Source organism: Sinohyriopsis cumingii, chromosome 11 (assembly GCF_028554795.1).
Source record: "Sinohyriopsis cumingii isolate HCF-2022 chromosome 11, ASM2855479v2, whole genome shotgun sequence".
Classification (NCBI taxonomy): Eukaryota; Metazoa; Mollusca; class Bivalvia; order Unionida; family Unionidae; genus Sinohyriopsis; species Sinohyriopsis cumingii.
The window spans coordinates 36,228,894-36,248,951 of record NC_142971.1 but is presented as its reverse complement, the minus strand read 5'-3'; the positions used below and the strand labels follow the sequence as shown (position 1 = coordinate 36,248,951).

Below are 20,058 nucleotides of genomic sequence, written 5' to 3'. Positions count from 1 at the left end.
ACATAACATTCAAATCGCTATAGGTAATATCAACAGACATGGCATTCACATCTCTATAGGTAATATCAACAGACATGGCATTCAGCTCTCTAAGGTAATATCAACAGACATGGCATTCAAATCTCTATTGGTAACATCAACAGACATAGCATTCAAATCTCTTTAGGTAATATCAACGGACATGGCATTCACATCTCTATAGGTAATATCAGCTGACATGGCATTCAAATCTTTATAGGTAATATCAACAGACATGGCATTCACATCTCTGTAGGTAATATCAACAGACATGGCATTCAGATCTCTATAGGTAATATCAACAGACATGGCATTAAAATCTCTATATGTAATATCAACAGACATGGCATTCACATCTCTGTAGGTAATATCAAGAGACACGGCATTCAGATCTCTATAGGTAATATCAACAGACATGGCATTCAGATCTCTATAGTTAATATCAACAGACATGGCATTAAAATCTCTATAGGTAATATCAGCAGACATGGCATTCACATCTCTATAGGTAATATCAACAGACATGGCATTCACATCTCTGTAGGTAATATCAACAGACATGGCATTCAACTCTCTGTAGGTAATATCAACATACATGGCATTCAACTCTCTAAGGTAATATCAACAGACATGGCATTAAAATCTCTATAGGTAATATCAACAGACATGGCATTCACATCTCTGTAGGTAATATCAACAGACATGGCATTCAGCTCTCTAAGGTAATATCAACAGACATGACATTCAACTCTCTATAGGTAATATCAACGGACATGGCATTATAATCTCTATAGGTAATATCAACAGACATGGCATTCATACCTCTAATGGTAATATCAACAGACATGGCATTCAGATCTCTATAGGTAATATCAACAGATATGGCATTCATATCTCTATAGGTAATATCAACAGACATGGCGTTCAACTCTCTAAGGCAATATCAACAGATATGGCATTCAGATCTCTATAGGTAATATCAACAGACATGACATTCATACCTCTATAGGTAATATCAACTGACATGGCATTTATATCTCAATAGGTAATATCAACAGACATGACATTCACATCTCCGTAGGTAATATCAACAGACATGGCATTCAACTCTCTAAGGCAATATCAACAGACATGGTATTCAAATCTCTATAGGTAATATCATCAGACATGACATTAAGATCTCTATAGGTAATATCAACAGACATGGCATTCAACTCTCTAAGGTAATATCAACAGACATGGTATTCATATCTCTAGGTAATATCAATAGACATGGTATTCAACTCTCTAAGGTGATATCAACAGACATGACATTCAAATCTCTAAGGTGATATCAACAGACATGTCATTCAAATCTCTATAGGTAATATCAACAGACATGGCATTCAACTCTCTAAGGCAATATTAACAGACATGGCATTCAGATCTCTATAGGTATTATCAACAGACATGGCATTCAGATCTCTATAGGTAATATCAACAGACATAGCATTCAGATCTTTATAGGTGATATCAACAGACATGGCATTCATACCTCTATTGGTAATATCAACAGACATGGCATTCAGATCTCTATAGGTAATATCAACAGATATGGCATTCACATCTCTATAGGTAATATCAACAGACATGGCATTCAACTCTCTAAGGCAATATCAACAGATATGGCATTCAGATCTCTATAGGTAATATCAACTGACATGGCATTTATATCACAATAGGTAATATCAACAGACATGACTTTCACATCTCTGTAGATAATATCAACAGACATGGCATTCAACTCTCTAAGGTAATATCAACAGACATGGTATTCAAATCTCTAGGTAATATCATTAGAAATGGTATTCAACTCTCTAAGGTGATATCAACAGACATGACATTCAAATCTCTATAGGTAATATCAACAGACATGGCATTCAACTCTCTAAGGCAATATTAACAGACATGGCATTCAGATCCCTATAGGTAATATCAACAGACATGACATTCAAATCTCTAGGTAATATCAATGGACATGGCATTCACATCTCTGTAGGTAATATCAACAGACATAACATTCAAATCGCTATAGGTAATATCAACAGACATGGCATTCACATCTCTATAGGTAATATCAACAGACATGGCATTCAGCTCTCTAAGGTAATATCAACAGACATGGCATTCAAATCTCTATTGGTAACATCAACAGACATAGCGTTCAAATCTCTTTAGGTAATATCAACAGACATGGCATTCAAATCTCTATAGGTAATATCAACAGACATGGCATTAAAATCTCTATAGGTAATATCAAGAGACATGGCATTCACATCTCTGTAGGTAATATCAAGAGACACGGCATTCAGATCTCTATAGGTAATATCAACAGACATGGCATTGAGATCTCTATAGTTAATATCAACAGACATGGCATTAAAATTTCTATGGGTAATATCAGCAGACATGGCATTCACATCTCTATAGGTAATATCAACAGACATGGCATTCACATCTCTTTAGGTAATATCAACATACATGGCATTCAACTCTCTAAGGTAATATCAACAGACATGGCATTAAAATCTCTATAGGTAATATCAACAGACATGACATTCACATCTCTATAGGTAATATCAACAGACATGGCATTCACATCTCTGTAGGTAATATCAACAGACATGGCATTCAGCTCTCTAAGGTAATATCAACAGACATGACATTCAACTCTCTATAGGTGATATCAACGGACATGGCATTAAAATCCCTATAGGTAATATCAACAGACATGGCATTCATACCTCTAATGGTAATATCAACAGACATGGCATTCAGATCTCTATAGGTAATATCAACAGATATGGCATTCACATCTCTATAGGTAATATCAACAGACATGGCATTCAGCTGTCTAAGGCAATATCAACAGATATGGCATTCAGATCTCTATAGGTAATATCAACAGACATGACATTCATACCTCTATAGGTAATATCAACTGACATGGCATTTATATCTCAATAGGTAATATCAACAGACATGACATTCACATCTCCGTAGGTAATATCAAGAGATATGGCATTCAAATCTCTATAGGTAATATCAACAGACATGGTATTCAACTCTCTAAGGTGATATCAACAGACATGACATTCAAATCTCTATAGGTAATATCAACAGACATGGTATTCAACTCTCTAAGGTGATATCAACAGACATGACATTCAAATCTCTATAGGTAATATCAACAGACATGGCATTCAGCTCTCTAAGGCAATATTAACAGACATGGCATTCAGATCTCCATAGTTAATATCAACAGACATGGCATTCAGATCTCTATAGGTAATATCAACAGACATAACATTCAAATCTCTATAGGTAATATCAACAGACATAGCATTCAGATCTCTATAGGTGATATCAACAGACATGGCATTCATACCTCTATTGGTAATATCAACAGACATGGCATTCAGATCTCTATAGGTAATATCAACAGACGTGGCATTCAACTCTCTAAGGCAATATCAACAGACATGGTATTCAAATCTCTATAGGTAATATCATCAGACATGACATTAAGATCTCTATAGGTAATATCAACAGACATGGCATTCAACTCTCTAAGGTAATATCAACAGACATGGTATTCATATCTCTAGGTAATATCAATAAACATGGTATTCAACTCTCTAAGGTGATATCAACAGACATGACATTCAAATCTCTAAGGTGATATCAACAGACATGTCATTCAAATCTCTATAGGTAATATCAACAGACATGGCATTCAACTCTCTAAGGCAATATTAACAGACATGGCATTCAGATCTCTATAGGTATTATCAACAGACATGGCATTCAGATCTCTATAGGTAATATCAACAGACATAGCATTCAGATCTTTATAGGTGATATCAACAGACATGGCATTCATACCTCTATTGGTAATATCAACAGACATGGCATTCAGATCTCTATAGGTAATATCAACAGATATGGCATTCACATCTCAATAGGTAATATCAACAGACATGACATTCACATCTCCGTAGGTAATATCAACAGACATGGCATTCAACTCTCTAAGGTAATATCAACAGACATGGCATTAAAATCTCTATAGGTAATATCAACAGACATGGCATTCACATCTCTATAGGTAATATCAACAGACATGGCATTCACATCTCTGTAGGTAATATCAACAGACATGGCATTCAGCTCTCTAAGGTAATATCAACAGACATGACATTCAACTCTCTATAGGTAATATCAACAGACATGGTATTCACATTTCTGTAGGTAATATCAACAGATATGGCATTCATACCTCTAATGGTAATATCAACAGACATGGCATTCAAATCTCTATAGGTAATATCAACAGATATGGCATTCAGATCTCTATAGGTAATATCAACAGACATGACATTCATACCTCTATAGGTAATATCAACTGACATGGCATTTATATCTCAATAGGTAATATCAACAGACATGACATTCACATCTCCGTAGGTAATATCAACAGACATGGCATTCAACTCTCTAAGGTAATATCAACAGACATGGCATTAAAATCTCTATAGGTAATATCAACAGACATGGCATTCACATCTCTATAGGTAATATCAACAGACATGGCATTCACATCTCTGTAGGTAATATCAACAGACATGGCATTCAGCTCTCTAAGGTAATATCAACAGACATGACATTCAACTCTCTATAGGTAATATCAACAGACATAGCATTCAGATCTCTATAGGTGATATCAACAGACATGGCATTCATACCTCTATTGGTAATATCAACAGACATGGCATTCAGATCTCTATAGGTAATATCAACAGACGTGGCATTCAACTCTCTAAGGCAATATCAACAGACATGGTATTCAAATCTCTATAGGTAATATCATCAGACATGACATTAAGATCTCTATAGGTAATATCAACAGACATGGCATTCAACTCTCTAAGGTAATATCAACAGACATGGTATTCATATCTCTAGGTAATATCAATAGACATGGTATTCAACTCTCTAAGGTGATATCAACAGACATGACATTCAAATCTCTAAGGTGATATCAACAGACATGTCATTCAAATCTCTGTAGGTAATATCAACAGACATGGCATTCAACTCTCTAAGGCAATATTAACAGACATGGCATTCAGATCTCTATAGGTATTATCAACAGACATGGCATTCAGATCTCTATAGGTAATATCAACAGACATAGCATTCAGATCTTTATAGGTGATATCAACAGACATGGCATTCATACCTCTATTGGTAATATCAACAGACATGGCATTCAGATCTCTATAGGTAATATCAACAGATATGGCATTCACATCTCTATAGGTAATAACAACAGACATGGCATTCAACTCTCTAAGGCAATATCAACAGATATGGCATTCAGATCTCTACAGGTAATATCAACTGACATGGCATTTATATCACAATAGGTAATATCAAAACACATGACTTTCACATCTCTGTAGATAATATCAACAGACATGGCATTCAACTCTCTAAGGTAATATCAACAGACATGGTATTCAAATCTCTAGGCAATATCATTAGATATGGCATTCAACTCTCTAAGGTGATATCAACAGACATGACATTCAAATCTCTATAGGTAATATCAACAGACATGGCATTCAACTCTCTAAGGCAATATTGACAGACATGGCATTCAGATCCCTATAGGTAATATCAACAGACATGACATTCAAATCTCTAGGTAATATCAATGGACATGGCATTCACATCTCTGTAGGTAATATCAACAGACATAACATTCAAATCGCTATAGGTAATATCAACAGACATGGCATTCACATCTCTATAGGTAATATCAACAGACATGGCATTCAGCTCTCTAAGGTAATATCAACAGACATGGCATTCAAATCTCTATTGGTAACATCAACAGACATAGCATTCAAATCTCTTTAGGTAATATCAACGGACATGGCATTCACATCTCTATAGGTAATATCAGCTGACATGGCATTCAAATCTTTATAGGTAATATCAACAGACATGGCATTCACATCTCTGTTGGTAATATCAACAGACATGGCATTCAGATCTATTTAGGTAATATCAACAGACATGGCATTAAAATCTCTATATGTAATATCAACAGACATGGCATTCACATCTCTGTAGGTAATATCAAGAGACACGGCATTCAGATCTCTATAGGTAATATCAACAGACATGGCATTCAGATCTCTATAGTTAATATCAACAGACATGGCATTAAAATCTCTATAGGTAATATCAGCAGACATGGCATTCACATCTCTATAGGTAATATCAACAGACATGGCATTCACATCTCTGTAGGTAATATCAACAGACATGGCATTCAACTCTCTGTAGGTAATATCAACATACATGGCATTCAACTCTCTAAGGTAATATCAACAGACATGGCATTAAAATCTCTATAGGTAATATCAACAGACATGGCATTCACATATCTATAGGTAATATCAACAGACATGGCATTCACATCTCTGTAGGTAATATCAACAGACATGGCATTCAGCTCTCTAAGGTAATATCAACAGACATGACATTCAACTCTCTATAGGTAATATCAACGGACATGGCATTAAAATCTCTATAGGTAATATCAACAGACATGGCATTCATACCTCTAATGGTAATATCAACAGACATGGCATTCAGATCTCTATAGGTAATATCAACAGATATGGCATTCACATCTCTATAGGTAATATCAACAGACATGGCGTTCAACTCTCTAAGGCAATATCAACAGATATGGCATTCAGATCTCTATAGGTAATATCAACAGACATGACATTCATACCTCTATAGGTAATATCAACTGACATGGCATTTATATCTCAATAGGTAATATCAACAGACATGACATTCACATCTCCGTAGGTAATATCAACAGACATGGCATTCAACTCTCTAAGGTAATATCAACAGACATGGCATTAAAATCTCTATAGGTAATATCAACAGACATGGCATTCACATCTCTATAGGAAATATCAACAGACATGGCATTCACATCTCTGTAGGTAATATCAACAGACATGGCATTCAGCTCTCTAAGGTAATATCAACAGACATGACATTCAACTCTCTGTAGGTAATATCAACAGACATGGCATTCACATCTCTATAGGTAATATCAACAGACATGGCATTCACATCTCTGTAGGTAATATCAACAGACATGGCATTCAGCTCTCTAAGGTAATATCAACAGACATGACATTCAACTCTCTATAGGTAATATCAACGGACATGGCATTAAAATCCCTATAGGTAATATCAACAGACATGGCATTCATACCTCTAATGGTAATATCAACAGACATGGCATTCAGATCTCTATAGGTAATATCAACAGATATGGCATTCACATCTCTATAGGTAATATCAACAGACATGGCATTCAGCTGTCTAAGGCAATATCAACAGATATGGCATTCAGATCTCTATAGGTAATATCAACAGACATGACATTCATACCTCTATAGGTAATATCAACTGACATGGCATTTATATCTCAATAGGTAATATCAACAGACATGACATTCACATCTCCGTAGGTAATATCAACAGACATGGCATTCAAATCTCTATAGGTAATATCAACAGACATGGTATTCAACTCTCTAAGGTGATATCAACAGACATGACATTCAAATCTCTATAGGTAATATCAACAGACATGGCGTTCAGCTCTCTAAGGCAATATTAACAGACATGGCATTCAGATCTCCATAGTTAATATCAACAGACATGGCATTCAGATCTCTATAGGTAATATCAACAGACATAGCATTCAAATCTCTATAGGTAATATCAACAGACATAGCATTCAGATCTCTATAGGTGATATCAACAGACATGGCATTCATACCTCTATTGGTAATATCAACAGACATGGCATTCAGATCTCTATAGGCAATATCAACAGACGTGGCATTCAACTCTCTAAGGCAATATCAACAGAGATGGTATTCAAATCTCTATAGGTAATATTATCAGACATGACATTAAGATCTCTATAGGTAATATCAACAGACATGGCATTCAACTCTCTAAGGTAATATCAACAGACATGGTATTCATATCTCTAGGTAATATCAATAGACATGGTATTCAACTCTCTAAGGTGATATCAACAGACATGACATTCAAATCTCTAAGGTGATATCAACAGACATGTCATTCAAATCTCTATAGGTAATATCAACAGACATGGCATTCAACTCTCTAAGGCAATATTAACAGACATGGCATTCAGATCTCTATAGGTATTATCAACAGACGTGGCATTCAGATCTCTATAGGTAATATCAACAGACATAGCATTCAGATCTTTATAGGTGATATCAACAGACATGGCATTCATACCTCTATTGGTAATATCAACAGACATGGCATTCAGATCTCTATAGGTAATATCAACAGATATGGCATTCACATCTCTATAGGTAATATCAACAGACATGGCATTCAACTCTCTAAGGCAATATCAACAGATATGGCATTCAGATCTCTATAGGTAATATCAACTGACATGGCATTTATATCACAATAGGTAATATCAACAGACATGACTTTCACATCTCTGTAGATAATATCAACAGACATGGCATTCAACTCTCTAAGGTAATATCAACAGACATGGTATTCAAATCTCTAGGTAATATCATTAGACATGGTATTCAACTCTCTAAGGTGATATCAACAGACATGACATTCAAATCTCTGTAGGTAATATCAACAGACATGGCATTCAACTCTCTAAGGCAATATTAACAGACATGGCATTCAGATCCCTATAGGTAATATCAACAGACATGACATTCAAATCTCTAGGTAATATCAATGGACATGGCATTCACATCTCTGTAGGTAATATCAACAGACATAACATTCAAATCGCTATATGTAATATCAACAGACATGGCATTCACATCTCTATAGGTAATATCAACAGACATGGCATTCAGCTCTCTAAGGTAATATCAACAGACATGGCATTCAAATCTCTATTGGTAACATCAACAGACATAGCATTCAAATCTCTTTAGGTAATATCAACGGACATGGCATTCACATCTCTATTGGTAATATCAGCTGACATGGCATTCAAATCTTTATAGGTAATATCAACAGACATGGCATTCACATCTCTGTAGGTAATATCAACAGACATGGCATTCAGATCTCTATAGGTAATATCAACAGACATGGCATTAAAATCTCTATAGGTAATATCAACAGACATGGCATTCACATCTCTGTAGGTAATATCAAGAGACACGGCATTCAGATCTCTATAGGTAATATCAACAGACATGGCATTGAGATCTCTATAGTTAATATCAACAGACATGGCATTAAAATCTCTATGGGTAATATCAGCAGACATGGCATTCACATCTCTATAGGTAATATCAACAGACATGGCATTCACATCTCTGTAGGTAATATCAACAGACATGGCATTCAACTCTCTGTAGGTAATATCAACATACATGGCATTCAACTCTCTAAGGTAATATCAACAGACATGGCATTAAAATCTCTATAGGTAATATCAACAGACATGGCATTCACATCTCTATAGGTAATATCAACAGACATGGCATTCACATCTCTGTAGGTAATATCAACAGACATGGCATTCAGCTCTCTAAGGTAATATCAACAGACATGACATTCAACTCTCTATAGGTAATATCAACGGACATGGCATTAAAATCTGTATAGGTAATATCAACAGGCATGGCATTCATACCTCTAATGGTAATATCAACAGACATGGCATTCAGATCTCTATAGGTAATATCAACAGATATGGCATTCACATCTCTATAGGTAATATCAACAGACATGGCATTCAACTCTCTAAGGCAATATCAACAGATATGGCATTCAGATCTCTATAGGTAATATCAACAGACATGACATTCATACCTCTATAGATAATATCAACTGACATGGCTTTTATATCTCAATAGGTAATATCAACAAACATGACATTCAACTCTCTGTAGGTAATATCAACAGACATGGCATTCAACTCTCTAAGGTAATATCAACAGACATGGCATTAAAATCTCTATTGGTAATATCAACAGACATGGCATTCACATCTCTATAGGTAGTATCAACAGACATGGCATTCACATCTCTGTAGGTAATATCAACAGACATGGCATTCAGCTCTCTAAGGTATTATCAACAGACATGACATTCAACTCTCTATAGGTGATATCAACGGACATGGCATTAAAATCTCTATAGGTAATATCAACAGACATGGCATTCATACCTCTAATGGTAATATCAACAGACATGGCATTCAGATCTCTATAGGTAATATCAACAGACATGGCATTCAGCTCTCTAAGGCAATATCAACAGATATGGCATTCAGATCTCTATAGGTAATATCAACAGACATGACATTCATACCTCTATAGGTAATATCAACTGACATGGTATTTATATCTCAATAGGTAATATCAACAGACATGACATTCACATCTCCGTAGGTAATATCAACAGACATGGCATTCAACTCTCTAAGGTAATATCAACAGACATGGTATTCAAATCTCTATAGGTAATATCAACAGACATGTCATTCAACTCTCTAAGGTAATATCAACAGACATGACATTCAAATCTCTATAGGTAATATCAACAGACATGGTATTCAACTCTCTAAGGTGATATCAACAGACATGACATTCAAATCTCTATAGGTAATATCAACAGACAAGGTATTCAACTCTCTAAGGTGATATCAACAGACATGACATTCAAATCTCTATAGGTAATATCAACAGACATGGCATTCAGCTCTCTAAGGCAATATTAACAGACATGGCATTCAGATCTCCATAGTTAATATCAACAGACATAGCATTCAGATCTCTATAGGTGATATCAACAGACATGGCATTCATACCTCTATTGGTAATATCAACAGACATGGCATTCAGATCTCTATAGGTAATATCAACAGACATGGCATTCAACTCTCTAAGGCAATATCAACAGACATGGTATTCAAATCTCTATAGGTAATATCATCAGACATGACATTAAGATCTCTATAGTTAATATCAACAGACATGGCATTCAACTCTCTAAGGTAATATCAACAGACATGGTATTCATATCTCTGGGTAATATCAATAGACATGGTATTGAATTCTCTAAGGTGATATCAACAGACATGACATTCAAATCTCTAAGGTGATATCAACAGTCATGTCATTCAAATCTCTATAGGTAATATCAACAGACATGGCATTCAATTCTCTAAGGCAATATGAACAGACATGGCATTCAGATCTCTATAGGTATTATCAACAGACATGGCATTCAGATCTCTATAGGTAATATCAACAGACATAGCATTCAGATCTTTATAGGTGATATCAACAGACATGGCATTCATACCTCTATTGGTAATATCAACAGACATGGCATTCAGATCTCTATAGGGAATATCAACAGATATGGCATTCACATCTCTATAGGTAATATCAACAGACATGGCATTCAACTCTCTAAGGCAATATCAACAGATATGGCATTCAGATCTCTATAGGTAATATCAACTGACATGGCATTTATATCACAATAGGTAATATCAACAGACATGACTTTCACATCTCTGTTGATAATATCAACAGACATGGCATTCAACTCTCTAAGGTAATATCAACAGACATGGTATGCAAATCTCTAGGTAATATCATTAGACATGGTATTCAACTCTCTAAGGTGATATCAACAGACATGACATTCAAATCTCTATAGGTAATATCAACAGACATGGCATTCAACTCTCTAAGGCAATATTAACAGACATGGCATTCGGATCTCTACAGGTAATATCAACAGACATGGCATTCAGATCTCTATAGGTAATATCAGCAGGCATAGCATTCAGATCTCTATAGGTAATATCAACAGACATAGCATTCAGATCTCTATAGGTGATATCAACAGACATGGCAATAAAATATCTATAGGTAATATCAACAGACATGGCATTCAGATCTCTGTAGGTGATATCAACAGACATGGCATTCAACTCTCTAAGGCAGTTTCAACAGACATGGCATTCAAATCTCTATAGGTAATATCAACAGACATGGCATTCAAATCTCTATAGGTAATATCAACAGACATAGCATTCAGATCTCTATAGGTGACATCAACAGACATGGCAATAAAATATCTATAGGTAATATCAACAGACATGGCATTCAGATCTCTATAGGTAATAACAGACATGGCATTCAAATCTGTATAGGTAATATCAACAGACATGGCATTCAAATCTCTATGGGTGACATCAACAGACATGGCAATAAAACCTCTATAGGTAATATCAACAGACATGGCATTCAAATCTCTATGGGTGACACCAACAGACATGGCAATAAAATCTCTATAGGTAATATCAACAGACATGGCATTCAAATCTCTATAGGTAATATCAACAGACATGGCATTCAGCTCTCTAAGGTAATATCATTAGACATGGTATTCAACTCTTTAAGGTGATATCAACAGACATGGCATTCAACTCTCTAAGGCAATATCAACAGATATGGCATTCAGATCTCTATAGGTAATATCAACAGACATGACATTCATACCTCTATGGATAATATCAACTGACATGGCATTTATATCTCAATAGGTAATATCAACAGACATGACATTCACATTTCTGTAGGTAATATCAACAGACATGGCATTCAACTCTCTAAGGTAATATCAACAGACATGGTATTGAAATCTGTAGGTAATATGATTAGACATGGTATTCAACTCTCTAAGGTGATATCAGCAGACATGGCATTCAACTCTCTAAGGTAATATCAACAGACATGGGATTCAAATCTGTATAGGTAATATCAACAGACATGGCATTCAAATCTCTATGGGTGACATCAACAGACATGGCAATAAATCTCTAAGGCAATATCAACAGACATGGCATTCAAATCTCTATAGGTAATATATCAACAGACATGGCATTCAAATCTCTATAGGTAATATATCAACAGACATGGCATTCAGATCTCTATATGTAATATCAACAGACATGGCATTCAACTCTCTAAGGTAATATCAACAGACATGGCATTCAAATCTCTATAGGTAATATATCAACAGACATGGCAGTCAGATCTCTATAGGTAATATCAACGGACATGGTATTCAACTCTTTAAGGTCATATCAACAGACATGACATTGAAGTCTCTTTAGGTAGTATCAACAGACATGGCATTCAACTCTCTAAGGCAATATTAACAGACATGGCATTCAGATCTCTATAGGTAATATCAACAGACATGGCATTCAGATCTCTATAGGTAATATCAACGACATAGCATTCAAATCTCTATAGGTAATATCAACAAACATAGCATTCAGATCTCTATAGGTGATATCAACAGACATGGCAATAAAATATCTATAGGTAATATCAACAGACATGGCATTCAAATCTCTGTAGGTGATATCAACAGACATGGCATTCAACTCTCCAAGGCAGTATCAATAGACATGGCATTCAAATCTCTATAGGTAATATCAACAGACATGGCATTCAAATCTCTATAGGTAATATCAACAGACATGGCATTCAAATCTCTATCGGTAATATCAACAGACATAGCATTCAGATCTCTATAGGTGACATCAACAGACATGGCAATAAAATATCTATAGGTAATATCAACAGACATGGCATTTATATCTCAATAGGTAATATCAACAGACATGACATTCACATCTCTGTAGGTAATATCAACAGACATGGCATTCAAATCTCTATGGGTGACACCAACAGGCATGGCAATAAAATCTCTATAGGTAATATCAACAGACATGGCATTCAAATCTCTATAGGTAATATTAAGAGATTTGGCATTCATTCCTCAATAGGTGACATCAGCAGACATGGTATAGTGTTGTATTCAAAAGCCAAAACATTGAAGTTTTTCAACATTTGATTGATCGCTCCATAGAGCTTTACTTCCACTGTATGTATGCCTTTGCACTATTTTATTTATTTTGCCAATCACAAGCATAACTCCTAATTATGATGATAATTTCACATGCCACTTGAACGCAACTGTTATTTAACTTGCAAATTAGGGTTGTGTAATGTAATCTAAGTAGCAAACCATTCAAATTGGACATCAATCAGTGTAAAGTTGTGCATGCACATTTACATTGTTGTAAATTAATTATCTTTTGTGTTGTACCAATTTTTGGGATTCTTATGGTGGCTACTTACAACAAATTAAAAAATGTGATTCTTCTTTGCAAAGAATAGCACCTGTCCTTGATTCACACATCTAAGTATTGATGCTGCTAAAACATTTTCTACGACCATGGCAGACCTGCCAACCCTTACGATTTTGCCATGGGTCTTATGAAAATTACCCTTAAAATACGGACTGATGGCATGCTAGTAAAAACAACGGAAAAATTATTGTTGACAAAAATCTGGATAGTTGGTTCATCCTTGTTTAATCTGCATCTGGGTTTCATATTAGAATTTGTGAAATTAGTCAGGGAACCAGACTAACTTTACAGCAGCAACCCAGACACTTTCAACTGCACCTATTTGTTCATGCAAAGTGTCTGCATATTAAATTTTTAAAAATTGCATCCAGAAAACGATGCATGTTTAAGATGAAAGGGAAAATAAGCTTCTAAAAAGTGTTAATAATCAACACATAAGAATAAAAAGGAGTATTCAGATTCTTGTGAATAAAAGCTGGAAAGGACACAATTATGTTTATTGAAATCACATGCTAATTTTTATATGTCTCATGGTGTTAGATATGATTACCGTCATCATGTGAAATGGAAAAACAATTTCCAAGAATTACGTCAAGTTGAGAGATAGGAACAAGCCATGAGTTGCATATGATTTGGAAATAGAGTCTGTGCAACTGTACTAGGGGTAAATAAAGTATACACATACTTCACAAACTTTTCAGTTGAACATAATGTTTATCGCCACTGCATCAAATTTTTAATTATGTTTTCCAGCTTTACAATAGCAGTTATTGATTTTTTATTACACCTTACTGAAAACTGGTCAATCTTGCGGAAAAAATCAACTGCCTTACTGAGATTGACTCGTCAGGGGTGGCAGGTCTGCCATGGAAATTCTTACCCTTGAAAATAAATGAATTCATGGTAAACGAATGGTCCATGTTTCCTCTAATCTTTCCAAACTGTTTTTGATATTTGAATGGGTTATATTGGTGCTCTAAGATAAAGTGCGTCACCATTGTAAATATTGAAATTTGCTGAATCAGTACTTGCAACATAGGGTGGTCACTTTACATAGGGCTTGCATAATTAGGTAACCTTGTTTCAGACACAACCTTTTTGAAATCAGTGTTCTCAGACATAACTGTTTAAACTGTTTGTAATTATAAAATCAGGGTCCTGAGTGGCCAAGTGGTATAAAGCAGTCACCATTCCGGATCACTGTCATCTCGCCTCTGCTATATGAGTGGGTTTGAGTCTCAGGCTCGGCTAATGTGGATATGTGAGAAAGCTTGTCAGTAGCTTCATGTTAGTGGATGGTTCTTTCCGGGGTTTTCCAGGGTTCTTCCTCTACCATTTATACTGGCCGTCATGTATAGCCTGTCTTGTGCCAAAAAAGGACATTATACCCCATAATAACAACTCATGTATAGCCTAGATTGTGCTGAAAAATGGCATTAAATCCTATAACAGCAACATTATAAAATCTGACAGCATCATTTGTAATTTTAATAAGTGAACATATCAACCAATTAAGTATTTAGGAACAGATTCTGCTCACATGATTGCCAAACCACGAGGTGTATTTTATTCCACTGTAGGTTTAATTTGCTAAACCCAGTAGTAAGCAGCTACCCATGCATGATTTTGGCCAATTCCGTATTTCGTTAGGGGATGCACTGGAACCTTTGACCACAACATAAATGTCCAAATATGAAGCAAAGGACGGAGAAGGTTGGAGGAAACCTGGACTAATACATGATCCAAAACAGTAAATTTGTAAAACTCGGTGAATAATTTAAGGGTATTCAAATTGTAAGGAAAACTCTATTTTTCAGATGTATTTCTTTTCATTGTATTCATTGTGGTGATTAATTACATAAGAGTGATAATCATAAAGGATTTGCATGTTTCATATCTTTGCTGGTACATTCTGGAAAGAAATTGAACCAAAGGTGAAACTAAGCCCTCCTGTTTCTCAGTTGAATAAACTGCCCGATCACATTAGCATTAGGAAACAATCTCTGTGACTTCTAAATTCAGCCCTCACTAAAAGACAAAAATAAAACCTTTCCATCTATAATCTAGACAAAGAGAAGTAACTATTTACAGAGTACCTCTCCTTGCCCCTGCCAGGTTACCAACCATGTGGCCTCAGACCATACAGTATTTTCCGGCCTATAAGTCAATACTTTTTGACTTGAAAGTCAGGTCTTCATCTTATACTCCAAATCGGCTTATATATGGATTATGTCATTGAAATTGCATCGACTTGTATATGAATTATGGTACCCGGTATGCTATTAAAATTGCTTTATAATCGGAATAATCAAAAACAGGTCACGTAGAATTACAAATTCTTGTTAAATTACTGTGTCAATAAATTGTTATAAACTAAGATGACTGCTTTTTGTATTTATAAGTTTTGTCATTATTTAGTTTGACCGCTCCGGTGGCCTAGTGGTTAGAGCGTCCGCCTCGGATGTGGGAGGTCGTGGGTTTTCGATCCCCGGCCGAGTCATACCAGAGACTTAAAAAATGGTACTAACAGCTGCCTCACTTGGCGTTCAGCATTAAGAGGCTAGTGTTAGGACTGGTCGGCCTGGTGTCAGGATAATGTGACTGGGTGGGACATCGTGCTACATGTCTGCGGCATGATGCCCCAGTGCTAGACATCACTATAAACTGCCACATTGCAGACATCGTAGCAATATGACTGAAAAATTGTTAAAGCTACGTTAAAAATCAAAAATCACATCACATCACATCACATTATTTAGTTTGCATTCTGCCTGTATAAGTTTGGTTTTGGTTCAGGATATGAGAGTTGATAGTGGATGTGGAATAGTCAGACCTTTTCATTCATCAAGGTCTCAAATTCACCTCATCCAGGTTCATCTTCCTCCCAGATATATCAACTGTGTCATCATGTGTTGAGGCTGTCCACCAGGACATACATGACAGCAAGGGAGTTTCGTAAACTCTTCTGCCTGCTCAATACAGAGGTGGACATGCCCAGTCTTAGTTACCCTAATATGCATCCTCACATTATAGGCACCTGATCTTAGGTCACTTATATCATCAGATATGATCCCAACTGAATTCCTCTTCTTCTTGCCTCAGTAGCAAAAAAGCAAGACAGGGAGTGAATGTCTTTGGAAAATGTCCAACTGCATGTCATTATCTGTAAGTACACTGCCTTGGTCTCCTCATCCTAGGACCTTGAGGGCAAGGCTATAAATGCTATGTCAATCGGCTGTGAGATTATATGGGCCAGTCTCTTTTTTTTTTACCCCCAATGCATTTAATACCAAAACTAATCCAGAAGATGAGGATCAAGGCTTGCAATTAGTTTTTGTTACATGTTTTGATGGGATAGATCCTGGGTCACTGATCTACTCAAACGTATACAAGATGTACCCAGGAAAGTCATAGCAACTCTCACAATGCTCAAGCAGCTGAGGTAGCATTATCCACTCCATGTTTTGAGAAAGTTCTCCTTAATGCTTGGACCTTGTCAGGTACACCTTATGTACAAAGAAGTTTTGCATCCCCCCCCCTCCAAGTGGTCTAAGGGGCACGCCTTTACAGATCACTGATATCTCATCACTGTCTACAGGGGTTTGAGTCTTGGGCTGAATCTGTGTGAGAAAATGTTGCCAGTAGCTTCCCTTTTTTCATTGGTTCTTCCTCCACCAAACATACTGGTTGCCATGTATAGCCTATATTGTGCTGAAAAATGGTATTAAATCCATAATAACAACAACATATCATCATTCTTGGATAAGATCTCAACAGCTAGAAGGAACTCCAGTTTAAAAGAATGACAGAAATTGGTGGATTTTCACCTACTGTTGTCACAGTTACCACATTACACCACTCATAGCTTCCATTCCCCATTTGATCAGCTTGTTTCTTTTGCACTTTGAGGAATAAGGTTAGCCCCTGACATCATCAAGGTATATGATGACATGATTTTGTGCATGTTCAAACATCAAGGAAAGATATTGGTTACAACAAAGGTCTGTCCAACTTTTACAGTTTTGACCTATCCTGGCCCAATTCATTCACCTTGTTCTCCAAGCTGTTATTTAATGGTCATGCCCTTGTAAAGGAAAGAGCTGAATTTCACTGGGTCACTGGTTGCTGCCCAGTCAGTTATCATGCCATGTTCCTTGAAAGCATAACCTTGTTTCCAAGGCATGACCTCATAGATTTGTTGGGGAAGAATTTGCATATTAGGCAATAGCCAGCTGCTGGACCCCACAGTGATCTCCTTTGCACTAATATAAACAAATGGCCTTTGTTTGTACTACATTCATCCTTTCAGCAGAGCAGTCATCATGCTTCTACAGGGTGAGGTGAGTAGAGGTTTTGTGCTCAAGTGTTTCATCCTCATGCTTATTCTGCCAATGTTAATATAATTGAGTAATATATTTGATGGAGAAATTAATTTTTATGGTTCCCTAGTCATATTAATATCTGTCCCTCCCATCCTTCCATGCAAAAGCAAGCATCCTATAGAATGTGCTCAAGCTTAAATTGGTAAACTTCTGGGCTTCAGGTGCTCACCTGGGGGGAGGTAGTATGTAGAGTTACTTCCCTTCATGTGTTTGACATACAATCCGAAAAGGTTTTTTGCATCAATCAAAGACAGCTGCATTCAGAGACAGTATTTTACTATGACTGGATGGGTATTCTCAAAGAAACAGAATTTCCTTTCCTGCAATAATTTTCTTTAGGCAAACCATACATGATCAATATATTTGTGAGTATATCAGTAAAATGAACGTGGGGTCAATACCTTGTACAGTTTAATGACACTCTAACACTGACAGGACTGCAAGATTTAATTACTTCCCTTGCAGGTATGAACCACAATGCTTTGGTCAAATTATTAGAGACAACACTAATGCAACCAGGGGTTGACCCAAAATATATTGTGGTAAGTATTTTTAAACTTACTATTTACTAGGCCGTTAATCTTTTCAAGTTTATTTAGATCTGAGTGAAAAGAAACTTACTGATTCCATTATTTTTCTTAACTATTATAATCCATGTTGTAAGTGACAGTTAAGTAATTATGTTCATCATTATTGTTTTACACACTGATACCATATGTCTGTAACTATGTTCCCGTTCATTTCCAATCAATGACTCGAGTTGTTCACCATCTACTGTTACCAAACTTTGTAAGTATATTGCATTTTGGGGCAAGGAAGAGCACTATTTTAGCTCAAAATATTGAAAGATCAATATTGCAGGGACTTTATGAAGGAAAATCTTTCCATACAATAAATTGACTTGTATTCTAGACACCTTGACCAAACTTTTTAAATGGTTTGCATTTGAGATAAAATAGATATGTTTTGTTTTGGGGTATAAAAGGTCAAATATCAAGGTCACAATGGCTGTTAGAAAAATGGCTTTGTGCAATATCTTAAGGACTATATCACCAGCTTTGATGAAACGTTGTAGATGGCTTGAATTTGAGGCAAGTAAAATACCTGTTCATTTAGGGGTCGAAAGGTCAAAGCTGAAGGTCACAGAGACAGAAAAAAATGAAAAATTATTTCAACAAAGCTACGTACTGTACCACATGACATGAATAAACTTGTAGATGGCATGCTTTTCAGACAAGAAAGACACCTTTTGATTTGGGGTTTCAAAGGTCAAGAATAGAGGCACTGCAG

General features: G+C 35.9%; 1 protein-coding gene across 3 annotated transcripts in view; it reads left to right on the top strand.

Annotated features, from left to right (window-relative positions):
• The window catches only part of LOC149787914 (protein O-linked-mannose beta-1,2-N-acetylglucosaminyltransferase 1-like), a 164,523-nt gene that overhangs the window by 77,389 nt on the left and 67,076 nt on the right, over nucleotides 1–20,058 (top strand). For all 3 annotated transcript variants that reach the window (XM_089974161.1, XM_089974160.1, XM_089974162.1), the window contains exon 18: nucleotides 19,234–19,310. In XM_089974161.1, the coding sequence (XP_089830287.1) occupies nucleotides 19,234–19,310 (77 nt within the window). The remainder of the gene's footprint in view (nucleotides 1–19,233; nucleotides 19,311–20,058) is intronic.